At 52.8% G+C, this 27,309-nt stretch overlaps 6 protein-coding genes and 1 non-coding gene across 7 annotated transcripts; 4 read left to right on the top strand and 3 right to left on the bottom strand.

The window, feature by feature from the left end:
- Positions 1-830: 830 nt before the first annotated feature.
- SMAC4_00776 (uncharacterized protein) lies at positions 831-2,561 on the bottom strand. Its single transcript, XM_003349835.2, has 2 exons — positions 2,127-2,561; positions 831-1,913 (listed from the first exon to the last, which is right to left on the bottom strand). Exons 1-2 carry the CDS (start codon positions 2,287-2,289, stop codon positions 1,486-1,488), a joined length of 591 nt encoding a protein of 196 aa, XP_003349883.1. The 5' UTR covers positions 2,290-2,561; the 3' UTR covers positions 831-1,485.
- Positions 2,562-3,543: 982 nt separating this feature from the next.
- Positions 3,544-5,449, top strand: SMAC4_00775 (uncharacterized protein; the record flags this gene model as incomplete). Its single annotated transcript, XM_066089489.1, has 2 exons — positions 3,544-4,257; positions 4,312-5,449. The coding sequence occupies 2 exons, from the start codon at positions 3,544-3,546 to the stop codon at positions 5,296-5,298; spliced, it is 1,701 nt and encodes a 566-aa protein (XP_065946473.1). The 3' UTR covers positions 5,299-5,449.
- A 609-nt stretch (positions 5,450-6,058) lies between these two features.
- On the top strand, positions 6,059-8,410 carry SMAC4_00774 (uncharacterized protein). The gene is made up of 4 exons (XM_003349833.2): positions 6,059-6,759; positions 6,859-6,874; positions 7,073-7,293; positions 7,356-8,410. The coding sequence occupies exons 1-4, from the start codon at positions 6,690-6,692 to the stop codon at positions 7,907-7,909; spliced, it is 861 nt and encodes a 286-aa protein (XP_003349881.1). The 5' UTR covers positions 6,059-6,689; the 3' UTR covers positions 7,910-8,410.
- A 247-nt stretch (positions 8,411-8,657) lies between these two features.
- On the top strand, positions 8,658-11,472 carry SMAC4_00773 (uncharacterized protein). Its single transcript, XM_003349832.2, has 2 exons — positions 8,658-9,092; positions 9,180-11,472. Exons 1-2 carry the CDS (start codon positions 8,995-8,997, stop codon positions 11,308-11,310), a joined length of 2,229 nt encoding a protein of 742 aa, XP_003349880.1. The 5' UTR covers positions 8,658-8,994; the 3' UTR covers positions 11,311-11,472.
- Positions 11,473-12,305: 833 nt separating this feature from the next.
- On the top strand, positions 12,306-15,587 carry SMAC4_00772 (uncharacterized protein). Its single transcript, XM_066089488.1, has 9 exons — positions 12,306-12,496; positions 12,788-12,997; positions 13,111-13,314; positions 13,481-13,581; positions 13,638-13,669; positions 13,734-13,740; positions 13,837-14,042; positions 14,105-14,338; positions 14,426-15,587. The coding sequence occupies exons 2-9, from the start codon at positions 12,918-12,920 to the stop codon at positions 14,531-14,533; spliced, it is 972 nt and encodes a 323-aa protein (XP_065946472.1). The 5' UTR covers positions 12,306-12,496; positions 12,788-12,917; the 3' UTR covers positions 14,534-15,587.
- Positions 15,588-18,306: 2,719 nt separating this feature from the next.
- SMAC4_13486 lies at positions 18,307-18,399 on the bottom strand. Its single transcript has 2 exons — positions 18,363-18,399; positions 18,307-18,341 (listed from the first exon to the last, which is right to left on the bottom strand). It is a non-coding gene; the product is annotated as a tRNA-Asp (tRNA).
- Positions 18,400-18,711: 312 nt separating this feature from the next.
- Positions 18,712-23,003, bottom strand: SMAC4_00770 (uncharacterized protein). Its single transcript, XM_024656015.2, has 4 exons — positions 22,825-23,003; positions 21,909-22,484; positions 19,516-21,854; positions 18,712-19,450 (listed from the first exon to the last, which is right to left on the bottom strand). The coding sequence occupies exons 2-4, from the start codon at positions 22,255-22,257 to the stop codon at positions 19,307-19,309; spliced, it is 2,832 nt and encodes a 943-aa protein (XP_024511058.1). The 5' UTR covers positions 22,258-22,484; positions 22,825-23,003; the 3' UTR covers positions 18,712-19,306.
- Positions 23,004-27,309: the final 4,306 nt, after the last annotated feature.

The following is a 27,309-nucleotide window of genomic DNA, read 5'->3' as shown; positions in this document are numbered from 1 at the left end:
ACTCCCTTCAGATTCCGCAAGCATGTCCCCGGCCGGCCCCAATATCTATCGCCCGACGATAGATACACGGTCCTCAACCCAATCATTCGTCCTCACAACAACCTCGACAGTTTTTTACGCTGTCCTCGGATCAGTTCACACCAACGATCTGAACGACTCGCCCGGCCCTGACATTTATCGCCCGACATCAAGTACATCGACCTCATACCAACCATTCGGCCCTACAGCAACTTCGATAATTCCTCCCGATGTTCTAGAATCCGTTGATACCAACATTCCAAAGGGATCTTGGAAGGTGAAGGTCGGTGCTTCACTCGGAACCTTCCTCGTGATTTGGTGTCTTGTCGGGCTAGTAGAGTTGTTCCGAGTTAATTGTTTTGGTATATGGAATAGGGTGACTCGCAGTCAAAAGCTTAATGAGAATACCGCCCTCGCTGAATTTCGGAAGATCATGATTCGATACCTTTCTTTCTGCACCCTCTTCATCATTGCATGGCTATTCGGCAAACGGTACTTTCAAGCATGCAAGCGTCTTGAAGAATAGCAAAAACATATCTTGGACGTTGAGAACCACATCATTGATGGAATTCGGGCCGACATACGCGACGCGGAGTCCAACATCCTGAAGGAAGTTCGCAAACACGGAACAGGTTGCAGGGGCAATTGTGAACCACGATGTCCCTCGTATGAAGAGGCCATGGGACCCAGCAATACAGGCGGAGAACCGAATATCACTCAAATGTCAGCTCAACTAACCTGAGTAAGTGGATGTCGAGACCTTGTCCGTGTCCGGGCTTTTCTTCCGTCTAGATCACTGACGATTGCTAGTTTGCTGTTTCATGAGGGATATGATGACGAGGATTTTGCAGATTATACCACTCGCTGCTCAGGCAGAGTATAGCGAATACGAAGAGTTTTGTGAGGTCGATTTAGTGTGATCGCATGACGGAGAACGAACAAAGCGATTGGAATTCTGTTTTTTTTTAATGTAATGAGTGGCGTTAAACCACCAAGCGCGAGGATTTCATTACCATCGGCTCAAGCAAGCTGACGGAAACAAGTTCACTTGAACAAGCATTGCATGGTCAGATATGAAAGCAGCATCAAAAAGAAGAACTCGATTAGTCTCATTCACTCAGTCACATCTCTCGAGCCCCCTTCCCTCTCTCGTTGCTGTATTGCCGTCGAAGAAGTCTTTCTTGACAGATGTCGAGAGTCTATACGTTACTCCTGTGGTGTTCCGCAAAGACTCCAGTCCCTCGTTAGTAGTCTACCAGCAGCGGAGACGTCACCCAGAGCATGACCCCATTCCATGTGAACGAATGTAGTACAGTAAAGAAAGCCCTTGGATAACGATCAAGTCTGGTACATATGGACAAAGTTAACTCCGGCCTCGCTAAGCAGTAATACTTACTTCCCTTTCCTCTCATCCTCCTGACTGATCCTTCATCCATCCAACCCCAAGTCCGCTTGTTCTACCAATGCTCACATCCAATACCCATCCCTCCACAACTCCTTGCTATACCCCTCCGTCAACCTCTCATCCAGCCCAAAAGCTTCCTGCCAGCCCACAAACCCGCGATCTAGCACAAAAACCTTCTGGTTGACCGGCTGCTTCTTCTTCTCGTCCGTCTTTCCCTCTCCCTCAGCCTCCTTGGCAACCTCCTCCGCCACCTCCTCTACCGCAGCACCATCAGCGGTGGAAGTGAGCTTAGTGCCCACCTCCTTCGGCATCAAACGCTCCCGCTCGCGAATGTAGCGCAAAGCGGCGCTGGGTCCGCGCTGCTGCGAGAGCGCGCAGTGGAAGACGACTGTCTCCTTGTCTTGCAGCTGGCGGACGAGCGTGGGCAGCATGACGTCGAGCTTGTGCGAGGGGACGTTTTGGGAACCCTTGATGTGGCCGCCTATGTAGTCTGAAAGGAGAAGGAGGGTTGGGGTTAGTTTTTAGGCAAGGGATATCACGTATAGTGGTAGCTTCCATGTTTGGATGTAGTGATTAAAAGTGGTGCCCGTATCTGGCAAGATAGGATCGAGATCGGTGAACTTGGTCCGGGATTGGACTGGATTTCCAGTTCGATGTTCGTTGTGGAGGTTGGAGTGACCGACCGGGGCGGGAAACTACGCACCGTCATCCCGCACGTCAATGATAGCCAGAGAAGTGGGGCTGTCATTCTCCGCCGTGCTGGCCGCCGCCGCCGCCGCCGCCGCCGCTGAGGCCTCTTGTTCAGCCAGGATCAGCTTGGACAGGGCCGGGGCCGAGAGTCTCTGGAGGGATCCGATAGTGGTCATTTTCTGGCGGTGACTTTTTGTGATGTTGGCGGGACCTAGGAGGTGAATAACAGCTAGAGAAAGAAGGACGGGGTAAGAAACGTTTTTGGAGGCGGGGAGTTATTTGTGGATTTCTCTCTTGAGAATGTCGCGATTTTCCTGGACCTTTTCTACCTCTTTCAATGCCCTTCCAAATGGTTCTTGGGCCGCTATCAGTGCCTATCAAACCGTCGAGTGTCAATCCGGGCTTCCACTACGTATTGGGTCCCATTCTTTCAGCGGGCGGCGTTTGAGCTGTCCTGGTACCAGAGGCATTTGGAACAGTCTGGACCGCTCTTGCGCCTTTACAATGGCAGACGGACAGCTGCCAACAGCTGCTAGGAGGGGTTTGGACAGATGTCACGGGCGCTTTCGCAATGGAGAATCCTTGGCGGCGATCTTGAACTCTCAACCTTATTTGCACCTCAACCGACCTTCAAAGTATACTTGCACTTCTCGAATTGAATTCCGTGCCGTATTCCGACTCAATTAATGAAATTCATTCAGTTGACGATGTCTGTCCTTCAAAATCAGGGCCTCACGCGTTGAAGATCGCATGGAAGGTGGCCACTTCAACGACGTCGGCGGTTTCGAGTCAAGTCATGCCGTCCAATTCTCGAGTCATTTTGGTTTACTGACACAGGTTCATCCTTTCAAAGCATCGAATCTATGGTGGCGCCGACAAAGGATCTTCTTGTTCTCCAAGCCTACTTCCGCGGAAGCTGCTGAGTCAAGCCTTGTGGCAGAAAATCCGGAATACAGACTGATACTTCGCTCCGGGATTCGGGACTCATTTTCAAGTGCTTGGGCGATGACTTCGGGGAGGCAAGCTCGCAATCAGCCCGATGATCCCGAGTGGCAGTAGTCAAGAGGTCCTGGTTTCGCATCTTCACGGCTGACTTGGCTTAGCCGTTTCCACCTTGTTTCTAGATCACATTTTTGCCGAATCAGAATCTCGAATGGCTATCACAGTCATTCAGATCCGTATCTTCGGCTGCTTGACGCTCGGCGTTTGCTCTTCCAGGGCTATGATATCCCACTCCATTCTTTCTGTCGTCTAGTTGACCATGGGAGCGACTCGCTATTATCTTCTATCCTTGGGTTCCTACCCTGTATCATCATCCCGCTTTTCTTTCTCGCAGCGTTCATCTCTAGTTGCTCTCTTCCAAATGCAGACAATGGAACAATGAGTTTCCTGTCCTGTTCTTCAGCGCCCTTAGTCTGTCAAGATGAACCATGAGAAAGCGGGATCGTCTCAAATACGGTCTGATTCTAGGAATCATTGTCTGCTGCTCGACAGCATTGAGCGCACTTGACAATGTGGCGAGCGCAGAGTCTGCCGAGACCGACAATCTGGTAAAGCCATGGCCACACTATCATCCACCCGTCGGTGCAAGGAGTCCGGTCAACAGTCAACAAGATCATCGCTCTCAGCCCGTGTTAACGACCGTGACCTCGACGATCAGTGCCGCAGTGGCAGCAAAGGCAACCCCTTCACCTTTCCCAACCACGGCACCCACGGCTATGGGATCCCCTCAGCTCAACAACCCCATTTTCGCAACAATAAGTTCCCTCAGCAGCGCCCTCGAAGAAGCCGAGTCAAATGCCATCTACATCTCAAGCCTCCTGGCGATATCCATCATAGGGCTTCAGGAGTCGATCGATCAGCTTACCTCGTCAGCTTTCAGCGCTTTGGCATCAGTCCAAGCCTCGGCCTCAAGCGCAGTAGCGTCGGCTGAGGCATCTGCTTCCAATGCCGTGATATCTGCAGAACGTTCGGCCTCGAGTAGGGTCAGCAGTATGAGCAGCAGTATGAGCGAAATGTTGGACCAAGGGGATGTGGTCACGGTCACGGTCACAGCAACCGTGGTGTCAGTTACAACGGACCTTGTAGGGTCGACCGTCACAGTCACGGCAGACCCAAGCTCGACAGACTCAAGCTCAACAATGGTCGGTGCTTCCCCCATATGGCAAACTGCTGACCGACCTGTTAACATTTACCAGGCTCCAAACGACTCCCAGGCTCAAAATGAAAACGACATCAAAGCTGTACAAGGAGCTGCGTTATCGGTCAACCGTGCTGCTATAGCAGTTGTCGTTGCCATCATTGGTTCCTCTCTGCTTTCTCTTGCGGGCTTTTACCTCTTCGTGAGATACCGAAAGAGGAAACAAAAGAAGAAAGAAGAAGAGCAGAACGTAAGCGACGCACTCGACCGCGCCATCGTTAGCTATATCGTTAAAGATCAGACTAGTCCAACGTCAAACGATGGCGACCCTTCTAGTCCGACAGGGCCACCAGAAACCATCCACTTGGAGACCATCGAAGAGGTAAACACACCCCCTCCAGACATGGGACCATTACCACCACCCGTTCGTCGACCCTCACAAGCCTATCGCCCCTCACAAACACCCCAGACGCCCCAGTTCGAGCCACCAGCAGGCATCTCCCCACGACAAATTGGACAAGCCGTCAGCAAAGACTATAGCATCGACACCCTCCCATCACCCGGTCCACCACCAACTATCCCCCTACCAACTCCACCAGCAACAAAAGACATCAGGCGAAACATCTCAATACGACACGCTCCCGAGAGCAGAGACAGCGTCTACGGAGACATACTAGCCAGGCCGCTAACAACCGTAACTACCAACAGTTCGGTGATGAGCGGCGTGAACGCTGGTGGATACCCGCTCGGACACGCGAGGACTGTATCTTCAACCGTTGCGGGAAGTGTTGGTGTCGTTGGGAGAATGGCCAGTAACGCATCTGCTTCCACTCGAGGCAGGCACACAAGGGGGCCGTCGACTTCGAGGCGAAGAGCGGCGAGTGCGGGGAGTGTGAGATTGCAGGGTCAAAGCATGGGGGATCAACAGCAACAACGACAACAACAACAACAACAACAACAAAAACAACAACAGCAGCAGCAACCGGAGAGAAGAGATGACAGAAGGGATTTGAATTGGCCGTTGCCGAAGAACGGGTTCGTTTGATCATGTCAATGATATGGTTGGCGTTTGGAGTTTTTTGGTTAAGGTAATCTAGATGGTAGCATCCGCGGGAACTGAAGGTGGGACTTTAAAGGCCCTGTATAGTTCTTGAATACGAAGTCTCGTCGATACCGTTTCAGTTATATTTGCAAACCCCTTTTATCCTACTTGGGAAAGTCAACAACGTCGACGATGTTGTTGTCGCTATCAATGGAAAGAAAGCAGGTCACTTGAAGAAGGGTTAGGGTTGATTAAGACCACAACAAGCAGGTTTGAGCCATTGCAATGACGTGGCTGATGCGAGAGTGGGTTGTTGGCCCAAGCTTCCTGCCCATGAACCCAGTTGAGCTCTCCAAGAATGACGCAGGCGGCAACAGCACTGAAGCTTTGGGGGGACTTGGAAGCTGCCAGTGGTCACATCGCGGGATGCAACCAACAGAACGGGATCAATCAATCCAAAGAATATGTTGACACGACAGCAAAAAGTGTGAAGACTCCATGCGATCTTCATTGATAAGAAGAGTGTATAGCAACAGTTTAAGTTTGTTCCTACCTATGACCGTCCCAGCAACCTCCATGACGAGAAGCCTGCCGCCCAGTCTTTGGGCAACGGGATTGACGTCTTGCATGTGAAACCGGACCAGATCTGACCAGATTCTGGCGGGTTCTGGGACTGGGACGGAGAGAGCTGTAAGCGCGATGACGACAAAAACGCCCAGCTCTTCCGTTGAGACCAACGCCATGGTGTTAGAACAGCCTTCTGGGTCGAAGTTTCAAAATAAAAACCCGTAGTAATCGTGGAAAGACCTTCCGGAATTTATTTTCCACCTTCGTTAATTCTTGTTCATAGCATCCATCATTTGTCGTCTTCTTTGTGCCGCCCTTACAACGGCGGTGATACCCCATCTCAACTTCCCAAACAAAAGCTCTAGTGTACAAATCGCAGTCGCAGCCAGCCCTACAGAAGTTAGGTTGTTTGCGCTATCATCTTGAATGCCTAGCCCGACGAGTTTAGGTTAACGTCCCACCAAGAAATACCCTGGCTGCGTTAGTGCGATACCTGGCCCTACGGTAGGAACATCAGCAAGGCGCACCGACCACGCTAGCTATTGAACCTTCGGCAGAAATTCCCCGACCTGAAGTTGAAAGAAGGACGTGGATAAGAGCTGAAGCACAAGCACACGACCGCCCTTTTTTTCTGGCAACAGGGAACTCCACCACACGCACCGCTCATCACAGCCACGCTCTCTCCCACCGACTGCTTTCCAAGTTGTCTCAACTCTAGCTCTTCCATCAACATCGCCAACCGACCGAGCGATATCAAAACAACTGCGCCCGACACCCACCACAGCAAATCTTAAGCAACCCATTTTCAGTACAGCATTTCTATCACAATGGCTCCCCCGCCGCCCGCCGACCTGCCTCTTGCGCAGAGGATTCAGAAGTTGGCACAGACCCTGCAGTGTACGTGTGCACCCCTTTCCACGTTTGAGCTTCCATCGCCGTTGTAGCGATTCCAAGATTCATCATGAGCGCAGGTTGCTAACTGTCGTCGTCTCACAGTCGCTTGGTTCGCTGGGTACGTCATGGTCCTCGATTGCCTTGCTGTCCCGCTCCTCTCTCGTGCCGCCCACTTTCAATCAAGATGAAGCAAAGTTCATAAAGGGGCAGCAAGGCGGTATCGCCTAGGAGCGGAGTGTCGGGGCGGCCGATTCTCGCGCCGTGGGATGTTCTACTTGATTTCGTTCGTATGCTGACGAGATATTGATCACAACAGACATGCCACCCTTCTTATCTGCGTCGCCCGCTACATCTTCTCGTGGCTTCGCATGAACTACTATGGTCGTATGGCCCAGTTCTGCTACCGCACCACCTTCCTCTCCGCCGCTCTCACATACGGTATCGTGGTTTACAAGACGTGGCGCGCTCGTCAGAAGACCGGTGCTAAGCCGGCCGGCGCTATCAGCTATCTCACCGACGAGAACGTTCAGTACCTCCGTATGTTTGCTCTTCCCCTGCAAGCGGTGACGCTACCAACGGATGCTAACCCCGAAGCTCAGTTTTGGCCCTTGTCTGGCTCTTCATGCCCCAGTACCCTATCGCCATGCTTCCCTTCGCCATCTACTCGGTCTTCCACGTCGCTACCTATACTCGTGCGAACTTGATCCCGACTCTCATGCCCCCTACCAAGGTGGCCCCTGCCGCCGGTGCCTCGCCCAGCGCCAAGCCCCAGTACACTCAGCACCCCATGTCCGACGCGATTGGCAGTTTCGTTAAGCAGTACTACGATTCGTCCATGTCGGTTGTTGCCAACATTGAGCTCGTCCTCTGGCTCCGTATCTTCCTCAACGTCATCCTCTTCCAGCGCCGCTCCTGGATCCTGATCGTCATCTACACCGTCTTCCTCCGCACCCGCTTTGCTCAGAGCAGCCACGTCCAGAACTCGTTCAGCAACTTTGAGGTCCGCATCGACAACCTCATTGGCGCTCAGGGCACCCCTCCGGCTGCTCGTCAGGCTTGGGAGACCGTCAAGGGCCTTGCCCGTCAGTTCCACCAGGCTACTGATGTTAACAAGTACATCAACGGTGCCGCTGCCCCCAAGAAGACCTCCTAAGTTGTCGGCTATTGCCGAAGCTAGAGATCTTTAAGCATTGATGACAAGTTTGCTTCGCGCTTCCAGCGCGACCTAGGCAAGACAACACTTGAGATTGGAGGCCCACTGTGCTTCCTTTAATTCGAAGACCTTTGGCCCGGAAGCGAAGGACCGGTCACACCTTTTGGTCGGGATGAGTTGATTAGGGAGATCGGAAGGATGAGACAGGACCCTGTAGGGTAGTGTATCGGGAAAGGCTTATTGGTTGGAGGGCAATATGCCACGGAAAGGAATAAGAGTGCGTAATGGCTTCGGTGTAAAGCACGGGAATTGTTAAAAATCAGTTTATTGCTAGGCTTTCATGGACAGTTTGTTGCAGTGTTACACTTGTGGTTGCGAAGAGATGTGGTCGGGGACTCTGTGTGTGAATTTCCTAGCTGCCGAATGCATGGAGGCGTGTATATCTCGCTTGCTTTTCGAGAATCAGTATCCCTAGGCGCATAATAATTACCTAGAGACATATTGTCATCAAGCCCAGCTGTTCTGGTCGTGTCGATCGTATGTGAACAACATCCCACGAGTCGGTTTATCCTCGACCAGTACACGATAGCTGCCCCACTTTGATACCCCTATCGGGCACCCCTCTCGAACCACTTCAGGTCCCGCTGAGGGCGCCCAGCAATGACGTCGCTTCCGCTTACAACGCCTGAACCAAGCGGGTTCTCAGGCCTCCATCACAGCCTGTACCATCCAGCTGGTAGAGAAGAATTCCACCCATTCGCATTCGGATTTGGGTTATATCGAACGGGCTTGGACGATCGACTAGGATTTTGCCGGTTTTCGAGATTCAAGTGTCTAAATGTCATCCTGACCCCGGATGTGCTGCGCCTCCATGACTGAGCTGTCCTCTTTCTCCTTTACTTTACTTGTAATCACACATCACCATTCCTCGGCCACTTCGACAAACGATACCCCCATTGTTTCCCAACGGCTGTGTCACTCAGCAGTCTTTATACCGTGACTTCTCCTCCTTCTGTTAGAGCTCCCTTTGTTTATATACAGATTATCTGGTCGACAACTTGTTCAGGCTAAAAAGAATACCGATCATGGCCTCCCTGCTGCGTCAGATCGTCGCCGGTCCACGCCTAAAACACGAGGATACAGGGCTAGACCTATGTTATGTTACCTCGAATATCATCGCAACGTGTGTTACCTCTACCTCCCCTACCTTTCTTCCGTCCCATGTGTTCGAAGAGTTAGCAGCCAGCTAACAGGGAGAGGAACCCAACAGATCCGGACCGTCACAAACATATCCCCAACGAGCCTACCGTAACCCCCTCGACCGCTTGGTCGCTTTCCTCGACGAGAAACACGGCGATGGCTGGTCCATCTGGGAATTCCGCGCCGAGGGTACCGGATACCCGGATGAAGCGGTGCACAACAGGATTAGACACTACCCGTGGCCGGATCATCACCCGCCGCCGTTTAGACTGGTGCCGATGATTACGGCTAGCATGCGGAATTGGCTGGATGGGGTGGATGAAGGGCCTTCTGGGAACAACAGCGGTTTTACGACGACGACGACGACGACGACGACGACAGATGACGCAACCAACACGATAGACGGAAGCCGAAGCGGCAATGGCAAGACTGAGGCAAACGTGAATACAGCGAGCAACAACAAGAGACTCGACCTCGACCGCCCCCGCCAAAAAGGCGAGCGCGTCGTCGTCGTCCACTGCAAAGCTGGCAAAGGCCGCTCCGGCACCTCCATCTGCAGCTACCTGATCTCCGAGTGCGGCTGGACAGCCGCCGACGCTTTGGCGCGCTTCACCGAGCGCCGCATGCGGCCCAACTTCGGCAAGGGCGTTTCGATCCCCAGCCAGCTTCGCTACGTCGGGTATGTCGACAGGTGGGCCAACGCCGGAACAAGGAAGAAAAAGGTCTACGTGGACAGGCCGATTGAGATTGTAGAGATCCATGTCTGGGGACTCCGGCACGGGGTCAAGCTGGCCGTGGAAGGGTTTGCGGACGAGGGGAAGAGGATCGAGACGTTGCATACGTTTGGGAAGGGGGAGAGGATTGTGGTGCAGGGGGATGCGCCGGGCGGAGGCGGGTTGATGGACATGTTTTATGATATGGCTGGGTATGGCGCTGGTAAGGAAAGCAGTTCGGAAGAGGAGGACGAGGAGGTGAAAAAGAAGGAGGTGGTTTCGGGGTTGGATGGGACGAGAAGTGATATTGATGATGCAAGTCGGTTGACACCGGGTTCGTCTAGCACGAGCGCGAGGAGGAGTCGGAGTAAGGAAAAGGTCGAGAAAATGGGCAGCAGGGCGAGCAGCTTGGTGACGAAGCTTTCGGTGCGGAAGAGCAAGGACCATGAAGAGAAGGAGCTGGAAAAGAAGAAGAGCGCGCTGAGTGGTTCATCAGCGGCGTCAAGTGATGGGAGCATCCCCAAGCTTGGGGAGACCACTGCTGCTGGCAACACGGTACCAGGCAAAGGAAACGGCGGCAAGGCAAAGACCATCGCGATGCCAGAAGCCTCGCAAGTTACGAAACTCCCGTCGACAGAACAAAACATCGTCAGCGAATATACGTCCAACATTAACCCCATCCCCTCGAAAGCCAGCACCGAGTCCTCTCAAAAGCCACAAAAACCAGTTTTGGCCGATGAATCAGAGCTAGGCGGCCAAGCCGTCATCTTCAAGCCCAAGAAGCCTATCATCGTTCCCAACAGCGACGTCAACATCGACATCGAACGACGAAGCCGCGCTTCGGCCAGCATGGGCCTAACCATGGTCACCTCGGTCGGCCATGTCTGGTTCAACGCTTTCTTCGAGGGCAATGGACCGGAACAGGACGGCCAAGCGGATGAGAGTGGAGTGTTTGAGATCGAGTGGGATAAGCTGGATGGTATCAAGGGGTCGAGCAGGAAGGGGACTAGGGCTCTTGAGCGGCTGTCGGTTGTGTGGAGGGTTGCTGAGACTGGGAGTGGAACTGGTGGTGTCACTGAGAGTGGTGCTGCTGCTACTGCTGCCGGTGCTGCTGGCGCTGCTGGCGCTGCTGCGGTAGCAAAGGGGGGAGAACAACCCACGGCGGCCGGAGCTGCTAGTTCCGCTGCACCTGAAACAGTCATCACACAGCCTGGAGACAAGAGCCCTGTTCCTCAGATGAAGCCTGCTGATTGGAAGGGGGCTGATCCTGAACATCTTCCGAAGGAGAAAGAATTGGGCTTGAGGGCCGAGACTACAGAAAGCGCGAGTGTCAGTAAGGCCAGTAGTCTGAAGGACCTCGACATAGTGGATGAAGGTGGTAAGGGCGGTGATGATGACCGTGACGATGAGTCGTTGGTTGGGGTGAAGACTAGCGATCCGAAGGGGGAGGAACTCGATGAAGCCGCTACGCCGAAGGCTACTGCTTGAGAGCTCTAGACGCATTTCATGATGTTTTAACTGAAAGCATTGTGGAACACATTACGTATAAGCTGGACAGGTCTACATCTTGATATACCGATATACAGACTAATACCTGAAGAAGGAGTAGTGACTGATTGAACAAAGAATCGTTTCTGTCCCATGTGGTCGTCCAACTCCAGGTCCCTGTGGTTTCGATCTCATTTTTACGCTAACCAAATGGGTTAGGTGAAGTCACAACCTTGGTGCTGTTTGACAAAGCCACGGATGATTTCATCACCACGGCTGCTTGTGAATCAACTGAAAGCATCTCCGAATCGTTGCGGTCATACCCGAGGGAACCAGGAAGTCAACTGACAAAACTCGAACTTGTGTACGCACATATGACTGAGTCAAGTGTCGGTGGTTGAAACATCCAATGGTGTTTTCCCTAATTGTCCAAGTGCCCCATCTCTCAAATGGCTCATAGTAGTGTAGTGTACCTACAGTAGCCGTTTGAGTCTTCTCAAAGACTCCCTTTGGACGGCCAAGGCCGTTGGACTTGGGCGAGACAGTGACAATCCGGGGATGCTCTTACACGTGTGACTCCGCTCAACCGGCCATTGACCGCACGCTTAGCCGATTCCATTGGCTTATCGGCTTATCGATAGGTAACGTTCGGCATGCGGGACAGGGGGTGTAAGTACCGGGAACGGGGATGAGCGCTGTGACTGGGCGAGGCGAGAAGTATCTCTACATAGAATCTTGAAGGGGCTCTTTTTTCACCTGTGAAGAGGGAGACGGGATCTCCCTTCATCGGAGGAGCCCCAGACAGAGCAACGAACGGGAGTGTTCAGTCCCGTCACGCACTGCAGTCAGTTGCCCGCCCGCGGTGGCTGCTCGGCTGCTGTCGCTGTCAGGGGTCTCCACAAAAATTTTTCTTTCAACTTTTTTCGCCCGTCATGGGGCATTGTCCATTGATCCTGGGCCGGGCCCCGTCGACGCGCTTGTGTGTGTGTGTGTGTGTGTGTGTGTGTGTGTGTGTGTGCCTGTCCACCAGTCTCGAACGCCAATTGAGAACTCTCGACCTCTTTTCCCCATTCTATTATTTGACATTCAGTAAACTCAACCTTTTTTGCGGTTGATCCCTTCAAATCTAAAGACACAATTGCAACTTTGCTGCAACGGTGACCCGAGAAACCATTTTGTTTCCCTTGTCAGTGAGAACCCCATCTGTCTCTTTCCCACCCTTTGAGTGTATTTGCGTTACCCAGTATAACATCAATCCCACCACACTTCACAATACTGCCATTCACCAGTCACCACCACCACCATCACAGCCGCTTACCCTACCTTACGCACCTTGACACCCTTCACACTTCCACTCCCGTCCGCGCTTAATCCTACCTACCTACCTAACTCCTCCACCATTGAGGAATTAGGGATCATGTTTCTCGTGTTCATGAGCCCCACGTGCCGCCGGCAGCCCCGCTAACAGGTGAACCAGCTGCAGAAGAGAAGCAAGGAAGTAACCTGCCCGTTTGGCTGTAACGCCCGAGGACCCTCCGTTCGAAATCTTTTGTCAACCACAGCTGGCCCTGTCGTCTATCTGACGGGTCCTCCGACTTCTCGACAACATGTCCGGCGAAATGGCGAACGAGATCAAGCTCATCAGCGGAAGGAGCCACCCCGAGCTCAGCGAGAAGGTTGCGAAGCGGTATGCCTCTGCCTGTCTAGAATCTCGAATAATCCCGATATCGCGCATTGCGCCGTCCGTCCCAACAACAAACGAGCCGTCTCTAACCCGCTTTGTGTTTTGTCTTGTCGCAGACTCGGAATCGAGGTCGCTAGGACCATCTCCCTCAACTACTCGAACCAGGAAACCTCCTTCACCGTCGGCGAGTCGGTCCGCGACGAAGATGTCTTCATTATCCAGTCCACCGCCACCGGCGACGTCAACGAGGGCTTGATGGAGCTCCTCATCGCCATCTCGGCCTGCAGAACCGCCAGTGCTCGGAGGATAACGGCAGTCATGTAAGGACCTGATCCATCTATGGGCATGAACCTTCGCATGCGCATTCTTTTGCGCCAGCAGCCATTGGGGGCTTCTGTAGTACCCTGAGTGTGTTGGCGCAAAGGATTGGCGGAATGTTGCTTTTGCCTTGAAACCGGACTGACTGGACTGACTGACACTTTCAAGTCCCAACTTCCCCTACGCTCGCCAGGACAAGAAGGACAAGTCGCGCGCTCCTATTAGTGCCAGGCTTGTCGCCAACATGTTGCAGACCGCCGGTGCCAACCGTAAGCAGTTTGCCAGTTTCTAGAGAAGCTGTGTTCGCCGCTGACTGTGACTTTAGACATTGTCACCGTTGATCTCCATGCTTCTCAGGTATGTTCACTCTTTGTATGTGATCGTTAACTGGAGTCATGCGCTAACAATGTTTTTTTTGCAGATCCAAGGTATGCCCTCTCTAGCCGATCTCCTGAACTGAGCGATTGAACGGTGCCCACGAACTCGATATGGAATACGCACTAACGAATACCAAAAACGAAAAGGCTTCTTCAGCGTTCCCGTCGACAACCTGTATGCGGAGCCTTCTTTCCTCCGCTACATTCGCGAGAACTACAAGGCTGAGGACTGTGTGATCGTTTCCCCCGATGCCGGTGGTGCCAAGCGTGCTACCTCCATCGCCGACCACCTCAACACTGGCTTCGCTCTTATCCACAAGGAGCGCCCCCGCCCCAACGTCGTTGGTCGCATGGTAAGAAACAAGTTCCAAGCTGGTTAGGCTATAGGGCTGAAAGTTGACTGTGTGGACAATAGGTTCTTGTTGGTAACGTCGAGGACAAGATCGCCATCCTTGTCGATGACATGGCCGACACTTGCGGCACTCTCTGCAAGGCTGCTTCCGTCCTCAAGGAGAACGGCGCCAAGGCCGTCCTCGCTCTCGTTACCCACGGTATTCTCTCTGGTAACGCCATTGAGAACCTTAACGGCAGTGTCCTCGAGGCTCTCATCTGCACCAACACCGTCCCTCTCGGTGACAAGATTGAAAGGGTTAGTTCTAACTGCATGCTTCGTTTTCTTGAGTATTTGAGCCCCTACAGATGTCACAAGATTACTGACCACTTTCTTTGAAAACAGTGCCCCAAGATCCGCGCCATCGACATCTCCCCAACCATCGCCGAGGCTATCCGCCGCACACACAACGGCGAGTCGGTGTCCTATCTTTTCAACCACGCCCCTGTCTAAATCGCACAGGCAAGTCGGGATTGGTTTCACATCTCACAAGAATCATAACATAAGCCTACTAGGACTGGGTGAGGCTTTACAAAACATAGCATTCGGTAGGGGTTTCTTTTTTGCATCCAGTCTCGGTTAGAAAGGGTGGTTTTTACGTAACAAAAAAGAGGTGGGTTGGGTGTTGGTATACCTCGTTCGCTTTGACTTTTGAAAACGGGGGGGGAACACGGGGAGGGAAATGAATATTTCTCGTTACAAGGGGTTTGTCTTGTCTCTTTTTTTTTTCCTTTCAATATCCTCCTCCACGGTGCATGGGTAGCAAAAAATAAAATGGTAGTATTGTTTTGGATGGCAACCCGTATGTGTGTTTGGATTTTCTCTGGAGACGGGGACGGGGACTGGGTCGGCGGTTACAGCAAGACAACCGAAGGTGTGAGTGAGTCGGCGAGTGGGATAGAAATCCCTGATGAAGTTTCGAGCGCTGCATGTTAAAGAGAGGAGGGTGGGTGGAGTGTCAGCGAGATAGCGGACCAGTTGTCAAAATGATCATACGAAGTGAGAGTGAGTAGGTAAATAGCAAACTATCATGTTCATTAGATACACGCACACAAGTCACTAACGCCAAAGTATTGTTGCCCAGTCTACAGCCGGTGTAACGATAACTACCCCCTGTCAGTCAGACGCGACAATAACAAAGACTCAGGGGTAAAATTCCGACGGACGACAGCAACCGCCAAGCATCATCATCAGCAGACCTGGTCTACTCTTTACCGCATACGGACACCATCGGGTACACAGTTCCAGCCCTATGAGGCGCGGTTGCGGAAGCTGGACGCGCCGACAGACTACATAGTAACACTCATGACCTTCTCGAGTTTCTCTCCCCTCCTCCGTCAAACTTCGAACCAACGACAACAACAACATCCCTCCAACACCATCATGTCAAACCCCGATCCACCCTGTATCTGCTGCAATCTCCGCCCTCCCTACCACATGTACTACGACAACAAGCCATTCGAGACAACACACTGGACACATCCACCTTCCGCCATCATAGCGTCAGCTGAAAAAAAAAAAAAAAAAAAAAAAGGGTGCGTGTATTGCCGATTTGTTATCGATGCCATTCGGTATTTCGAGCCGGACGAGTTTCCGGTCGGTATCTCCAGCTTTGTCAGCCCCTCGGGGGGATGTTCTCTGCGAGTCTATTATACCACCAAGGGGGCGGTTGGGGTGCAAGTTTATACGCCTATAGGTACGTACGTAGGTACGCACGTCTTTGAGGGTTCCATGAGTGGGATTGAAGAGATGGATGGGTAAGTAGATTTCTGAGAAGAAAAGGAACTGATAATGGTACATGTACATGACAGACCAAGTACCAGACCAGTCTGGCCAGGCATCACCCATGGTGCGGAACTTAGTCCGTCTCCGGTGAGCCTAGAGGCGTTCAACTTCATCCAGTCTTGTCTTCAAGCATGTAATGAGAGTCATGAAAACTGCTACAGCATGCTATTGTTAAAACCGCCGACACGGTTGATAGATGTCCAACCTCATGGTCTAAATTCGACATATGTTCGGCTGGTCGAGACTCAATCACACACACCACTCTAATCCTAGTGAATCAGGAGCATCGTTTCCATACATAGCCCTCAACTACTGCTGGGGCACAGGCAAACCACTGACCACCAAGACCGACAACTTCGCCGCTCTCAAAGCCGAATTCCCACTGTCCAGCCTCCCGCAAGCTCTCCAAGACGCCATAGTCATGACCCAAAAGATTGGCCAGCGGTATATCTGGAGGGACGCGCTCTGCATCATCCAAGCCTCGCCGACCGGTTGGGAAGTTGAAGCATCGCGCATGGCCTCGGTCTACCAGAATGCCTTTTTTGACAATTGTAGCCGACACTGCTGCAGCTTCTGATGAAGGGTTTCTTCAGCGGGGGCATCTTTCTGCCACCGAGTTCAAGAAACCGTTTTATGTTGCTTGGCCGCCGCTGTCGTCGACAGGTTCAAATCTAGCAATTACGAACGAAAAGCCAAAGCAAGACCAAAAACAAAAGCAACCCATCCTCGCAGCCCGCCTCGCCTTCTCCGACTTCGAACACTCCCACTCTCGCACGCGCGACAAGCTCCAACGGATTCCTAACCCGTGGGCCACCCGCGGCTGGACCTTTCAGGAACAGCTCCTATTCACAGGTTATGAACTCCGATGGATATGTCCGTCCGCTAGTCTGTGCGAGTGTACGTATCTCCAGCAGCAACACCAACAGGAGCAGGTGGACGCGGCAAGGATGGACCCCCTGGCCAGGCCCATCTTCCTCATCATGCTTTTGACTGAAAAGGAGGTGTATGATACTTGGCATGATATCGTGGAGGAGTATACGACGAGGAGCTTGACGTATGGGACGGATAGGCTGCCGGCCGTGAGTGGATTGGCGAGGGTTGTGGGGGAGAGGTTGGGGGTAATTGCGGCTGCGAAGGCAGGGAATAATAGCAAAAAACCGTCGTCGGGGTCGTCGGGGGGAAGGTACTTGGCTGGGTTATGGGAAGGGAATCTAACAATGGATCTAACGTGGAGGGCTATGTTCGTTGCCAGTAAGAACTCTACTAGTACTTCTCACGAGAATCCTGCTACTGGGTCTGTATCTACTAAGTCAGAGTCAGAGTACATCGCCCCCACCTTCTCATGGGCATCCGTCACCAATCCCGTCTGCTGTCGTCTCAGCCAGCCGGAATGGACACCGCGGTGCGTTGTCGAGGACGCGGACTGCGTCGTTGTTGGTGTCAACCCGCTTGGTCGGGTCAAGAGCGGCTTCGTCACGCTGCGTGGACATCTGATGAAATCGACTTTGCTCGACCCGAACAAAGGAACTGGGGACTTATATTACGCTGAGCCTCCTGGATGGGGAGAGAGGTATCCTGATCAGTTACTCGAGGAGTTTGACGTGTTGCTACCGCCATCCTGCTAGGATGCCGGAAAACAGGTTGGGAAGGAGAGATCGGTTCGAGGGGCGCGCTGTTGGCCTTCTGGATCGAGTAGTGGTACCACTGGGGGAAAGAACGGCCCGCCGCCACAGAGAGCATAATCTGGTACTGAGGTGTACCTGTTTTTGCTTGGACAAACGCCTGGTAGTAGGATTAATGGGCGACTGAGGCTGGCGGTTTATTTCATCGTGCTGGGGTTGTTGGCAGACCACCCAGGGAAGCTTGAGAGAGTGGGGTGCGCTACCGGTGAGGTTGAGGAGGGCAAGCTGGAAGAGCTGCTCAGACTTTCTTCACGAGGAAGTGTGGTCACCGTGGTTTAGTTGTCTGGGAAGGCACTTACTTCTTTGGAGTAGTCGTCTAGTGGGTGGTTACTTGCCGGAACGCCGACTGTTGTCTGAGATTGTCGGCCGGAGGCACAAGATCGTTTGGGCAGCGGGGGTTGGGACGAACACTGGTTGTGTGGTTGCTTCCTCGTACACATATAGTCATGAGCACTGGATTCGCCTTCCCAAGCTGTTGCCCCGTACTAGGCAGCCAGATATCAGGCAAGTACATTCAATAATTTGAGAACCGACGAACTATCGTGGGCTCACAATAATAATTGCCACAAGACACCTCCTACGTCAGTTATGGTTCGGCATATCGCGAGAAAAGACATTCAACCGGTGGAAGAGTGGAAAACAACTGCCGCGGGATGGACAGAAAAGGAAAAAGGTATTATGTTTCGGCGAGAAGGAAAGTGGTAAAACTTAGCGAGTGAGTGGGTAGATGAGCAAAAAATACAAAAAGAATTGTTTGGTCTCTCCCGCCGGGAATTGAACCCGGGTCTCGAGCGAATCGAACTGATGTTCAAGCTTGACAAGCTCACATACTGACCACTATACTACGGAAGATGTACAACTGTTAATCAGTTGTCGTAGTTGGTTGTTGGAAAACCGTCCGGCTGTAGGACTTGTAAAGGCGAAAGCATTTGACATTAGACATAGGTCAAAATGTGTGTCTCTTGCTGCTGTGCAATTGTCATATAACAACCACAGATAGAATGAATTGACTAATAGACATCGTGATGGAGACCATCGCTCAGACAAATCTACTTAGAGTGTCCTAGACAGGTTTTGGGAGCTGTACTGGCTAGTTGACTGCGATGAGTTCGACCGCGATGGAGATGTTGCGACATTGGACATTGCGGGTCCCTTTTCTCCATCTTCGTAGAAAACGACGCAGAGAGAGGCGACACAAGATACTGTATGTTATTAACACAGGCATGTTTTTTGTTTAACCCTTGTGCTCACTAAAGTACACCCATTAAACCAAGACATCCAGACAATTGCTTATCTTTTGCCGTTTACTGAACAATCGCCCATAAATCATCATCAATGAGGCGTGACCGACCAACCGACCGACCTGACCCGAACGTGAAGCTCCCCTTCACCCAGCCGATACCAATTTCCGCCCAGTAGTAGTGTCCGCCGTCTGCCATCCGCCTGGTAACCAACCGCCTGGTAACCAACCGCCTGGTAACCAACCGCCTGGTAACCAACCGCCTGGTAACCAACCGCCTTTGCCACACGCTTTTGGTTTTGAGTTTTCTCTCTCCTCACAAGACTCCGATAAAAACGAAAAGCCAAAACCATGGCAGTTAGTTATAACTGCGAAAACACCAACGCCAGCCAAACCGCTGTGAATGAAAAAGAAGAAAGTAAAAAGCAGGTATCCCAGGCCGTATGGAGCATTGTCGTGTATAAAAGCCCAGAAAGGGCACAGTATTTGTTACAGATGGTGTGACCAAAGAAAAGTGAATCAGAGGGCCAGGCCAGTCCCGTCGCCGGTCCATCTGTATAAAGCCAGCAGTTCTCTGCGGCGCTGGTGTTGTTCGCCAAGGTCCTCGGGCACGCGGCCGCGGACTTGTGCAAGGGCACTGCGCATCACCCTGCTGAAGTTACGCTGCAAGAAGAGAGAGTTAGCAAAGCGTCCAGAAGAGACTTGATATTGGGACAAAGATAACGTACCTGGTACTCCGTGTTCAGGGTAACCACGCAAGCCTCGTGCGCACGGATAATGGTCTCGCAAGCCTTGACCACACTTGGCGATGCCTCGAGTTGAAGTTTGTCTGCAATGAGCAGAAGGAGGAAGGAGCCTTGGAGGAGATATATGCCAAAGAAGAAAGGCATAAACTCCAGGCCAGGATCGTATTCAAGAATGTTGCTGATGGCCTCGGCAGCGGATACCGCATGTCCTGTAGCAGTAATGAAACCCTGACTACTGATCCAGAGGTCGTTGTCATCAAGAAGATTGATGGGATCCCACTTCCCAGTAAGGAGGATATGCAACACGTGCATAACGTGTGTGCCATAGGCCATGACAATGCGAGTCTGGATATCGCTTTCTGTCATCCGGCTGGAACTGGTATGTACGCTGTGTACACTTTGGACTGACGGTGTGCCAGCGTCATGGGGCACATCATTTGCGGTTGGAACACCGGCCGCCTCCGCAGCCTTCTCGTCAGCAGCCTGTGCTTGTGCACTAAGGCTGAGATTGCGACGCTCGAATCTCTTGATGCTCTCTTCATAGATTTCAAGATGGCGAGTAATTTCAGCTGTCTGATCGTCCCATTCACGGGATGAACGGAAGCCAACACCGAAGCGTGGGTGATTGCGAGCATGATGTAAGTCCACAACCTCGCCGAGGATAGTCATCAAGGGCAGGAAGTAGCCAAAAATGCTATGACCGGTGCAGACGAAAGATGGGCCACGATGCCGAACAACTGGAGTATTGGGATCTGAGGCCAGGACATTCGGATCGGTGTAAGCGTGAAAGTTCCCGTTCTGGTAGTCGGTATCATCCATGGGTTGCAAAAGACCGTCGCACTCGATGTCGAGGAGGAATAAAGGCCGGTTGTAACATAACGCAAGATGGCGGTCGACAATATAGACAAGCCACCAGATACGGCGCCTCTCCTCTCGTTCCTCCTCGGTAATCATGCCGGGAATGTTGCCCAATTCCCCGTCAACCTCGTTCCCACTGTTCTGCATCGAGGGTGAGTTTTGTGGCAATTCTCGGCCGAGCTTGAGCTCACGAGCTAGTGACCATGCGGCATTCCACCACCGCAAGCTGGCGCCTTTGTACTCGCTCGCAGAAACCACGGTGGCGAGGTGGATATAAGTCACCACATCGTCCAAGGTCCCTGCGGCGCCAAATGCGCCAGTCTCGCCAGTCAAGGCATCCATGCTGATCGATCCCGGAAGGGCCACACCGAGGCCACCCAGCGCCACTCCATCAACAATCGGGCTCGACACAGGTGAAGACTCCTCAGACGGGGTGTGGATCAGAGGCTTGAGGAGGCTCACTGTGAGCTCCAAGAGCTTTTGGCAAATTTTGCCGCGCGCCGACGGAACACTCGTCAAGAAGGGGGCGTCGCTGGTTTGAGCAGCAACCCATAGCATGCTTGCAAGAAGCGCGGGTTGGCATTGACGAGGTTTTGTAGGGTGCAAGAAGGATCGCTTTCGAAATACAAACCCCAGAACATAAGGTGACATGGGGTGCATCTGGGCCGAAGAGGAACTGGCGAAGTATAGATCAATGAGGTCGCATGCTAACGACACCGGCATTAGGTTGCCCAAGTGTGGTAGAAGTGGCTCCAACACGGGGTATCGCAACTGTGCATGGCTGTAGGTGGGCTGCGGAACATGTTGCGCGAACTGGGGTGGCGGTGAAGCTATGTTCATCCAACCAGGCGAAGTTGGCTCGCCAGCCATGGGATAAGCGTTCAACGAGCTGTTGCCAATGCGGAAACCACTTGATGTGTTTGCGGAATAGCCGGCCGGACTTTGAGTTTGCAGGGCGTATGGTAGATCCGGATAGTTGGACATGGCAGCCTGGTTCGAACCGTACGGCGCATGATGCGATGCGCCGTTCATCAGATGAGCACCCATTCCTTGACGATGATATTCCTGATGGACATTTCCGTAGCTGAGATCGAGGGCGGCTGGGCTTTCCAGATCTCTGTCCATAGCTCCCGGATGACTCGCGATGTGTGTCTGATGTGTCCCCATATCAATACTGTCCATACTCCCGGTCCTTTGACTCCTCATTGAATCTTCGGTCATGTCGCTCATTGTCTTGTCGTTTGAGGTTGATTGGTGTTCGATGGGTAAGGAAGAAGCTCGCTTTGCCGTCGTGGTACTTTCGCTTCGGGTTTCGGAGGATTGATCGTTTTCGCCGGCTTGACTCGGGGATTTTTGACCGTTTTGCTGGGCAGCGGCGGCTGCTGCTTGTGCCGCCAAGTCCTTTCTCGAAGCCTTTCCGCGCTTCTTTCGCTCCCGGATGTACTCGCAGCCAAGCCCGAATTCTAAATACTGTCAGACTATGCGTTGATATATTTCAAGACCCACGCTCTACTTACCAATGCAATGGGCGCATGGATGCTGGCCATCGCATTTTGTCCGCAGCTGATTACACTGATCACATGCTCTGCTTATCCGTCTACGAATGGGTCCGGCCGCTCCTGTTGCTCTCGTCACCGGTCCATAGGGATGTTGTCGGTGTTTTGGTTGAGGGCCTGCCCTTGCTAGATGGTGGTTGTGAACATTCACGTGCTGCTGAAGTTGTTGAAGAGCATAATGAGAACCAGGGCCCATGCTGTCGAGACCAGCGGCATGGAGGTGGCCGGCTGAGACATGTCCGCCAGATAGCATGGTAGGAGATGGCATAGCATGGTAAGGGCCGAACCGGTGAAGTGGATTGGACAGCATCTTGGCCGAACAAGTAGCGTTGGTGATAGGTATGGGAATAGGGGGGAACGGGCGGAGTGAGGCCTTTGAGCCGTTGGATCAGAGATGGATGCTTCGAGCGAGAGCAGGCAGTTGGTTGAAGCTCCGTAGTGTGCCAGTCGTAGTCAGAGGTGATAAGAATGTCGTCGGCGAGGATGGGGAGGTGAGCGCTATCTATATTCTAACCCTTGGCGCAAAAGCTCGATGAGCTGCCGGGCGGGAGCCAGACTGGTCAGCAGTAGTCTAACAGGGGGAGACTAGAATTCAGTGTGGGGAAGCCCAGGGACGGGACAGGAGCGTAGGGTAGGTAGCAGAAGGGGCACCACGATGCGGGAGAGATCAACACGGGTGTGGGGAAAGGCCGGTACAGTCCCTCTGCACGAAGGAAGTAGAGCCAGTACAACATGGCGGGGTTTGGGTATAAGAGAAGCTGGCCAGGTGGCGGCCCAGAAGCAGGGGAAAGCAGACGGGATCAAAACGGCCCCCGTTGAGAACGTGGTCGTGATGATGGTGTAGGTGGTACGCAGAGAAGAGGGTGTGTGGACGTACATGGCGCAGAACGTGGTTCGAGACAGGACGGCCGGGAGATGCCTGGGCTGGGGAGTGGTGTTTTCGCTCTCCCGAGCCCGTCAGTTAGGGGTGAGACTTTGGTCGCGATGGTCGCGGTCTTGCAGTTGTCGTCCCTCGTGGTTGTGGTCCGGACCGGGTGACTGTCTGAATCTTCAGCCTCCAACTATATGCCGTATAGTGGTGGAGAGGGGCCGGAGGGAGCAGAGGATGCCAAAAGGGCTAAAGGAGGCCGGATTCGTACAGGGAAAGACGTCGGTAATTTTTCTTTGGAGCGGTTCCTGCTTCTTGGATGCACTTTGAACAAGAGTCTATGTATGCTTGGCGTGCATATACAACATGAGGTTGACGACGAGGTCGATGACCATTGACCAGACCAGATCCAATTGGCGGGCGCGCCTCCTTTCTGGGCCAGAGACAATATACGAAGGTAACGAGCTTATATTGCGAGGGCAATATACAGGGCGGCGGGACGGGTGAGGCCTGGGGAAACGTGAGCAAGAGTTGGAGAAGGCGAATCTGTGTCAAGCGCAAAAGAGCAAGTAGCGCTGGCTAGGTAGGTTGCTGGGAGGAGGACTGGGAGGAGGACTGGGAGAGGGAAAATTATGACAGCGGATTTCTGGCGCAATTCCTTCAGGGAAAGTGGAAGCCGCTGCCTCAGGGTTCACTTGGTGATATATGGACCATCTTCCCTCCAGACAGCGGAGCACTCCCGGAACGGGTTGGCCTACTGGCAGGGATGCCTGGGGAACTGGTTTCGTGTGGAGAAAAGAAGTCTTGTGTGTCTGCATCATGGTAGTAGTGACGGGTGGTGGCCCCCCAGAAGAACCATTAAAGAACGGTGTATGTATGTACATACAGCGAACCATTGCCCAACCCAAGCCGCTAACAAGGCGGAAAATGCAACGAGTGGTGATTCAATTGCCAGTATCAGGGGCGAACAACCTATTGCGTTGAGAAATGCGAGTGCCGGTAGTGCTTCTTGTCATGATCCCAACACTTGTTGACATATCTGACACTGTCTGACTTTCTCTCCTTGATCTCGTGGACACTATCACTTGAACACGTAGGGGACTGTGCCATCCTGGTGTGTAGCATGTCATAGACTTCAGATGAAGCTCGAGGATGGATTCGTCTCAACTTTGAACAGATGGGAATTTGGAGTAAAGTAGGTTGAAACACCGGGGACTCGGTGGCTGACCGGTCAATAGCGTACTGCGTGTGTGATGGCGCTGAAGGATGGCAGGATTTAGGGACAACAGCGCTTACTGATTGGTATTTCCTCACCTGCACCATCCCCTCCTGTTCTCTCTTCGCGTTTTCTCCTCACGGCATTGTCTTTGACCATCATAAATCCGTCCGTTGCTTTCCAAGTCCCAACAACAGAAGCTCGCTTCCCAATCACTTGACTAGGCACCTAGAAGCGAGGAGAAATCGAGAACGAGACTCTCTTGTGCGGCCAAACGATGGCGTTACTGCGGAATGGTGCAATGGGCCCTGCAACCCCCTGCCGCTCAAGCGCTGCCGGCCCCTCCTCAGTGCTCCCCTCCTGGTTCGGCACCAAGTTGTAGGGGGTTTGGCTGCGAAAGCGCGGCATGGTCTTGAGAACAGAAAGAGATGGACTTGGCCATTCAGATCGGTTCCGCCCCCTGCTGTCTCCAAGCATAGGGTAACCTTGTCACCGGCCCTGCCATGCCTCGTTCTGGTCGTCTCTTGTGTAGCGTACCTAGGTTCTGTCCATGGTCGCCGTACATTACTTGTAGGTATATGTGCCTGCTGTAATGGTGAACAGCAGTAACCAAGAGACTCTGGCCGTTGCGATCGCCAAAACATTCCGACTCTGGGGAGGGGGAAAAGCGGAGGTGTCGAGGTACGGTACCTGTAGCCCGCTTGTAGCCCGTCGCTTACTCCATGTTTTTGTGTCGGGCCACTCCGGGGCAACATGTGGGTTTAGTGGGGAAGAATGGAGGCGTTTGGACAGCCTTTGTCCACACAGAAGTCGTTGGTGGAATATGACCGGCAGTGGTGTCTTTTGGGAGATATCCACCTCCTCCTGGGGCGCCCGCTGTGTGGTTGGATTGTTGGAAGTGGAAGCTTCTCTGACCCCGGACTTGCTGGCGTGCTATGAGACGTGCCCTGAGCGCGAGAGCGGAAACTTCGCACTCCAGGCAGGCCATCAAACTTGATCCGGATGGGTGGGAACTGACCCAGCTCGCCCAGCGCCCGACTAGGCAAGTCGCTGGAGGCATTGGTTGCGGCAATGCGGTACAGTGTCAGAGTGTCAGAGTGTCCTTGTTTTGTAATGGAGGGTGGCAGCCAGACAGAATCACACCCGCCCTCACCTCACGGGAACCTGACCTTAAGTAAAAGATGGTTTTTTTCGAGGTGTTGTGAACTGGATGTTGTTGTCTGGCGGCTGGAGTCAGGACGACTCAAGAGAGTGTGATGTGAGGTGGAGCAAAAGGATGTTTTCGGTGGAATGTCTCCACGGCGCGTTTTTCGGGTTTTCTGGAGTTTTCTGGGGTCACGGAAATCGTGGGATGGGGAGTGGGGGAGGCTCGGGGCAAACTGTGGGTGAAGAAAGGCTGGAGAGCGGGCGAGAGCCAAAAGACCTACCAAGCCGATCCGGCTAAGTATCGCGGAGTATCCACAAGTATCCACTCACAACGACTTGGCGGGAGCCACCTGTAAATTTTTGTAGGTCATGTTCGGCCAGTGCGCCGCTGCTTGCCAGCTTCCGACTGGTGACAACGAACTTCCAACATGGCGCGCTCTTTCCCCTGCCACACCTGTGTGCCTTCCTGGATGGGATGCTTCGCGATGACGATGGTGCGCGACTCGGTAGCGGCCGAAAACAACGGGACCACTGGCAGCTACCTAGGTACTAGCTTCTCAGGTCTCAGCTGGCTGCTGCAGCACTCCGTCACTGAAGGCAGCCACAGCAACCCAAACATCAAACCAGCACCGGTCTCGCCAGTCTTCTGTCTATCAAAACATGACCCTCATCGGCTACCTCTACATGTCCAAGACATCAACTCCAATGGAAGTCCAAGCTGGACCAACGAAAGCGAGCGCATTGCGCACATCAAAGTTGAATTAAACTCGGGCCTCAGTGGCCTGGTTCATCCTTTCCTCCTTGGTCTCCTGTTCGATATGCTCTCCACATCTGGGGAGCCCAGGGGCCCAGAACAGGCCATGGATGTCCATCCTTCCATACTCTGAGCAGGTGAGGCAGATGCATCTGCGGAATCGAAACAACTTAACACCACCACTTCATTTATGCAAAGGCGATGAACTTGACGAAAGAAGGAGCCCATTTCCTTTCTTTAATATGCTCCTGCATCAAATATCGCCCGCTTACTTTCCTGGTCTACGGGTGGACAGATGATGGACGGTGCCACTTCTCAATTTCGACCTAGATTCCTTTTCTCACTCCTGGGTCGGTGACGAGGATCCCCAACATGAACAAGGCCTTCTGGAAATTACACTTGGGCTGCCTGAGTCGTGCGTCCCGATGCCCATCCGTCCTTGGAACCTGAAATTACGGATTTGTCTGGGCTCGTTTCTTGTTCCTGATACTGTTTATTCTGTCAATATCAGACTCAGTCTTGTTACTTTTCAATCTTTTACCTACACATCGACCGACACAGGGGGCGAGAGCGGCTTCCATGGTCGAATCTTGTGGTGTTGCACGCCTATTCAGTTACCAACAGGGTCACATTCCCGTCCGGCAGTCGTTCAACACGCCAGCGCAGGCATTCCAACTCTACACTACCAACCCGTACACTTTAGTGGTGTACTTCGCAGGCACTCACAAAGGCGCTAGGGCTAGGGGACATGTCTTCGACACCAACGATCAGTGTGCTCCAACGCTCGTCATCACCTGTGGATGCTGTCTTCGAACAACGGTGTTGCATATCACTTCCCAATTCGCCAAAGCCCTCCGTTCCCGATCGCTTAAGTGTATAAGATCAGACGAATGTGGCCGGAGCAAGCAACTTGCAATGTTGTGATGCGAACTGCTACCACCAGAGCTTTTTGAAACCAGAGTCTTCAAAGAAACCGAGTTGGATGAGATACAAAAACATACATGCAGTACAGCCCGTACCTACATGTACATATTCCGATGCCACCGTCCCATGGCGAGCGCCGCCGACTTGCAGCCACTACAGTAGATATGTATGCAGCACCCATCTGCAACAACGTCACAGAATTCCCATGTTGCAAGATTGCATTTGGCTGGTGGCGTCTGGCCCGCTCTCGACTAAACCTAAGAGGTGCCTGAGAATTAAATTGACCACACTGCTATTCACTCAAGGTCCGTAAGGAAGACGGCGCTCACTGGAGGCATCCGTCCATTTTCCTGGTATTTGCGGTGCCGTACCCTTCGGATAAGAAGCTGGCCTCCATAATCTCGTCCATGACAGCTCGGGACTCACTTGAGCGGACCGTTCTTTGACACTGCCG

Source organism: Sordaria macrospora, chromosome 3, assembly GCF_033870435.1.
Source record: "Sordaria macrospora chromosome 3, complete sequence".
In the NCBI taxonomy this organism is placed as follows: domain Eukaryota; kingdom Fungi; phylum Ascomycota; class Sordariomycetes; order Sordariales; family Sordariaceae; genus Sordaria; species Sordaria macrospora.
The sequence above is the reverse complement of the archived record's forward strand: the minus strand, read 5'-3'. Positions and strand labels throughout refer to the sequence as shown.

Excerpts from the sequence above, each read along its gene's own strand:
- SMAC4_00770 (XM_024656015.2), bottom strand. The coding sequence starts at position 22,257 with ATGCTGTCCAATCCACTTCACCGGTTCGGCCCTTACCATGCTATGCCA. Across the intron at positions 21,855-21,908 it reads TCCATGCGCCCATTGCATTG|AATTCGGGCTTGGCTGCGAG; the intron begins GTAAGTAGAGCG and ends GACAGTATTTAG. Across the intron at positions 19,451-19,515 it reads CCCTGAACACGGAGTACCAG|CGTAACTTCAGCAGGGTGAT; the intron begins GTACGTTATCTT and ends CTCTTCTTGCAG.
- SMAC4_00773 (XM_003349832.2), top strand. The coding sequence starts at position 8,995 with ATGGCCTCCCTGCTGCGTCAGATCGTCGCCGGTCCACGCCTAAAACAC. Across the intron at positions 9,093-9,179 it reads ACCTCGAATATCATCGCAAC|ATCCGGACCGTCACAAACAT; the intron begins GTGTGTTACCTC and ends GGAACCCAACAG.
- SMAC4_00774 (XM_003349833.2), top strand. The coding sequence starts at position 6,690 with ATGGCTCCCCCGCCGCCCGCCGACCTGCCTCTTGCGCAGAGGATTCAG. Across the intron at positions 7,294-7,355 it reads CGAGAACGTTCAGTACCTCC|TTTTGGCCCTTGTCTGGCTC; the intron begins GTATGTTTGCTC and ends CCCGAAGCTCAG.
- SMAC4_00772 (XM_066089488.1), top strand. The coding sequence starts at position 12,918 with ATGTCCGGCGAAATGGCGAACGAGATCAAGCTCATCAGCGGAAGGAGC. Across the intron at positions 13,315-13,480 it reads CGGAGGATAACGGCAGTCAT|TCCCAACTTCCCCTACGCTC; the intron begins GTAAGGACCTGA and ends GACACTTTCAAG. Across the intron at positions 14,043-14,104 it reads CCAACGTCGTTGGTCGCATG|GTTCTTGTTGGTAACGTCGA; the intron begins GTAAGAAACAAG and ends TGTGGACAATAG.
- SMAC4_00776 (XM_003349835.2), bottom strand. The coding sequence starts at position 2,289 with ATGACCACTATCGGATCCCTCCAGAGACTCTCGGCCCCGGCCCTGTCC. Across the intron at positions 1,914-2,126 it reads CATTGACGTGCGGGATGACG|ACTACATAGGCGGCCACATC; the intron begins GTGCGTAGTTTC and ends TTCTCCTTTCAG.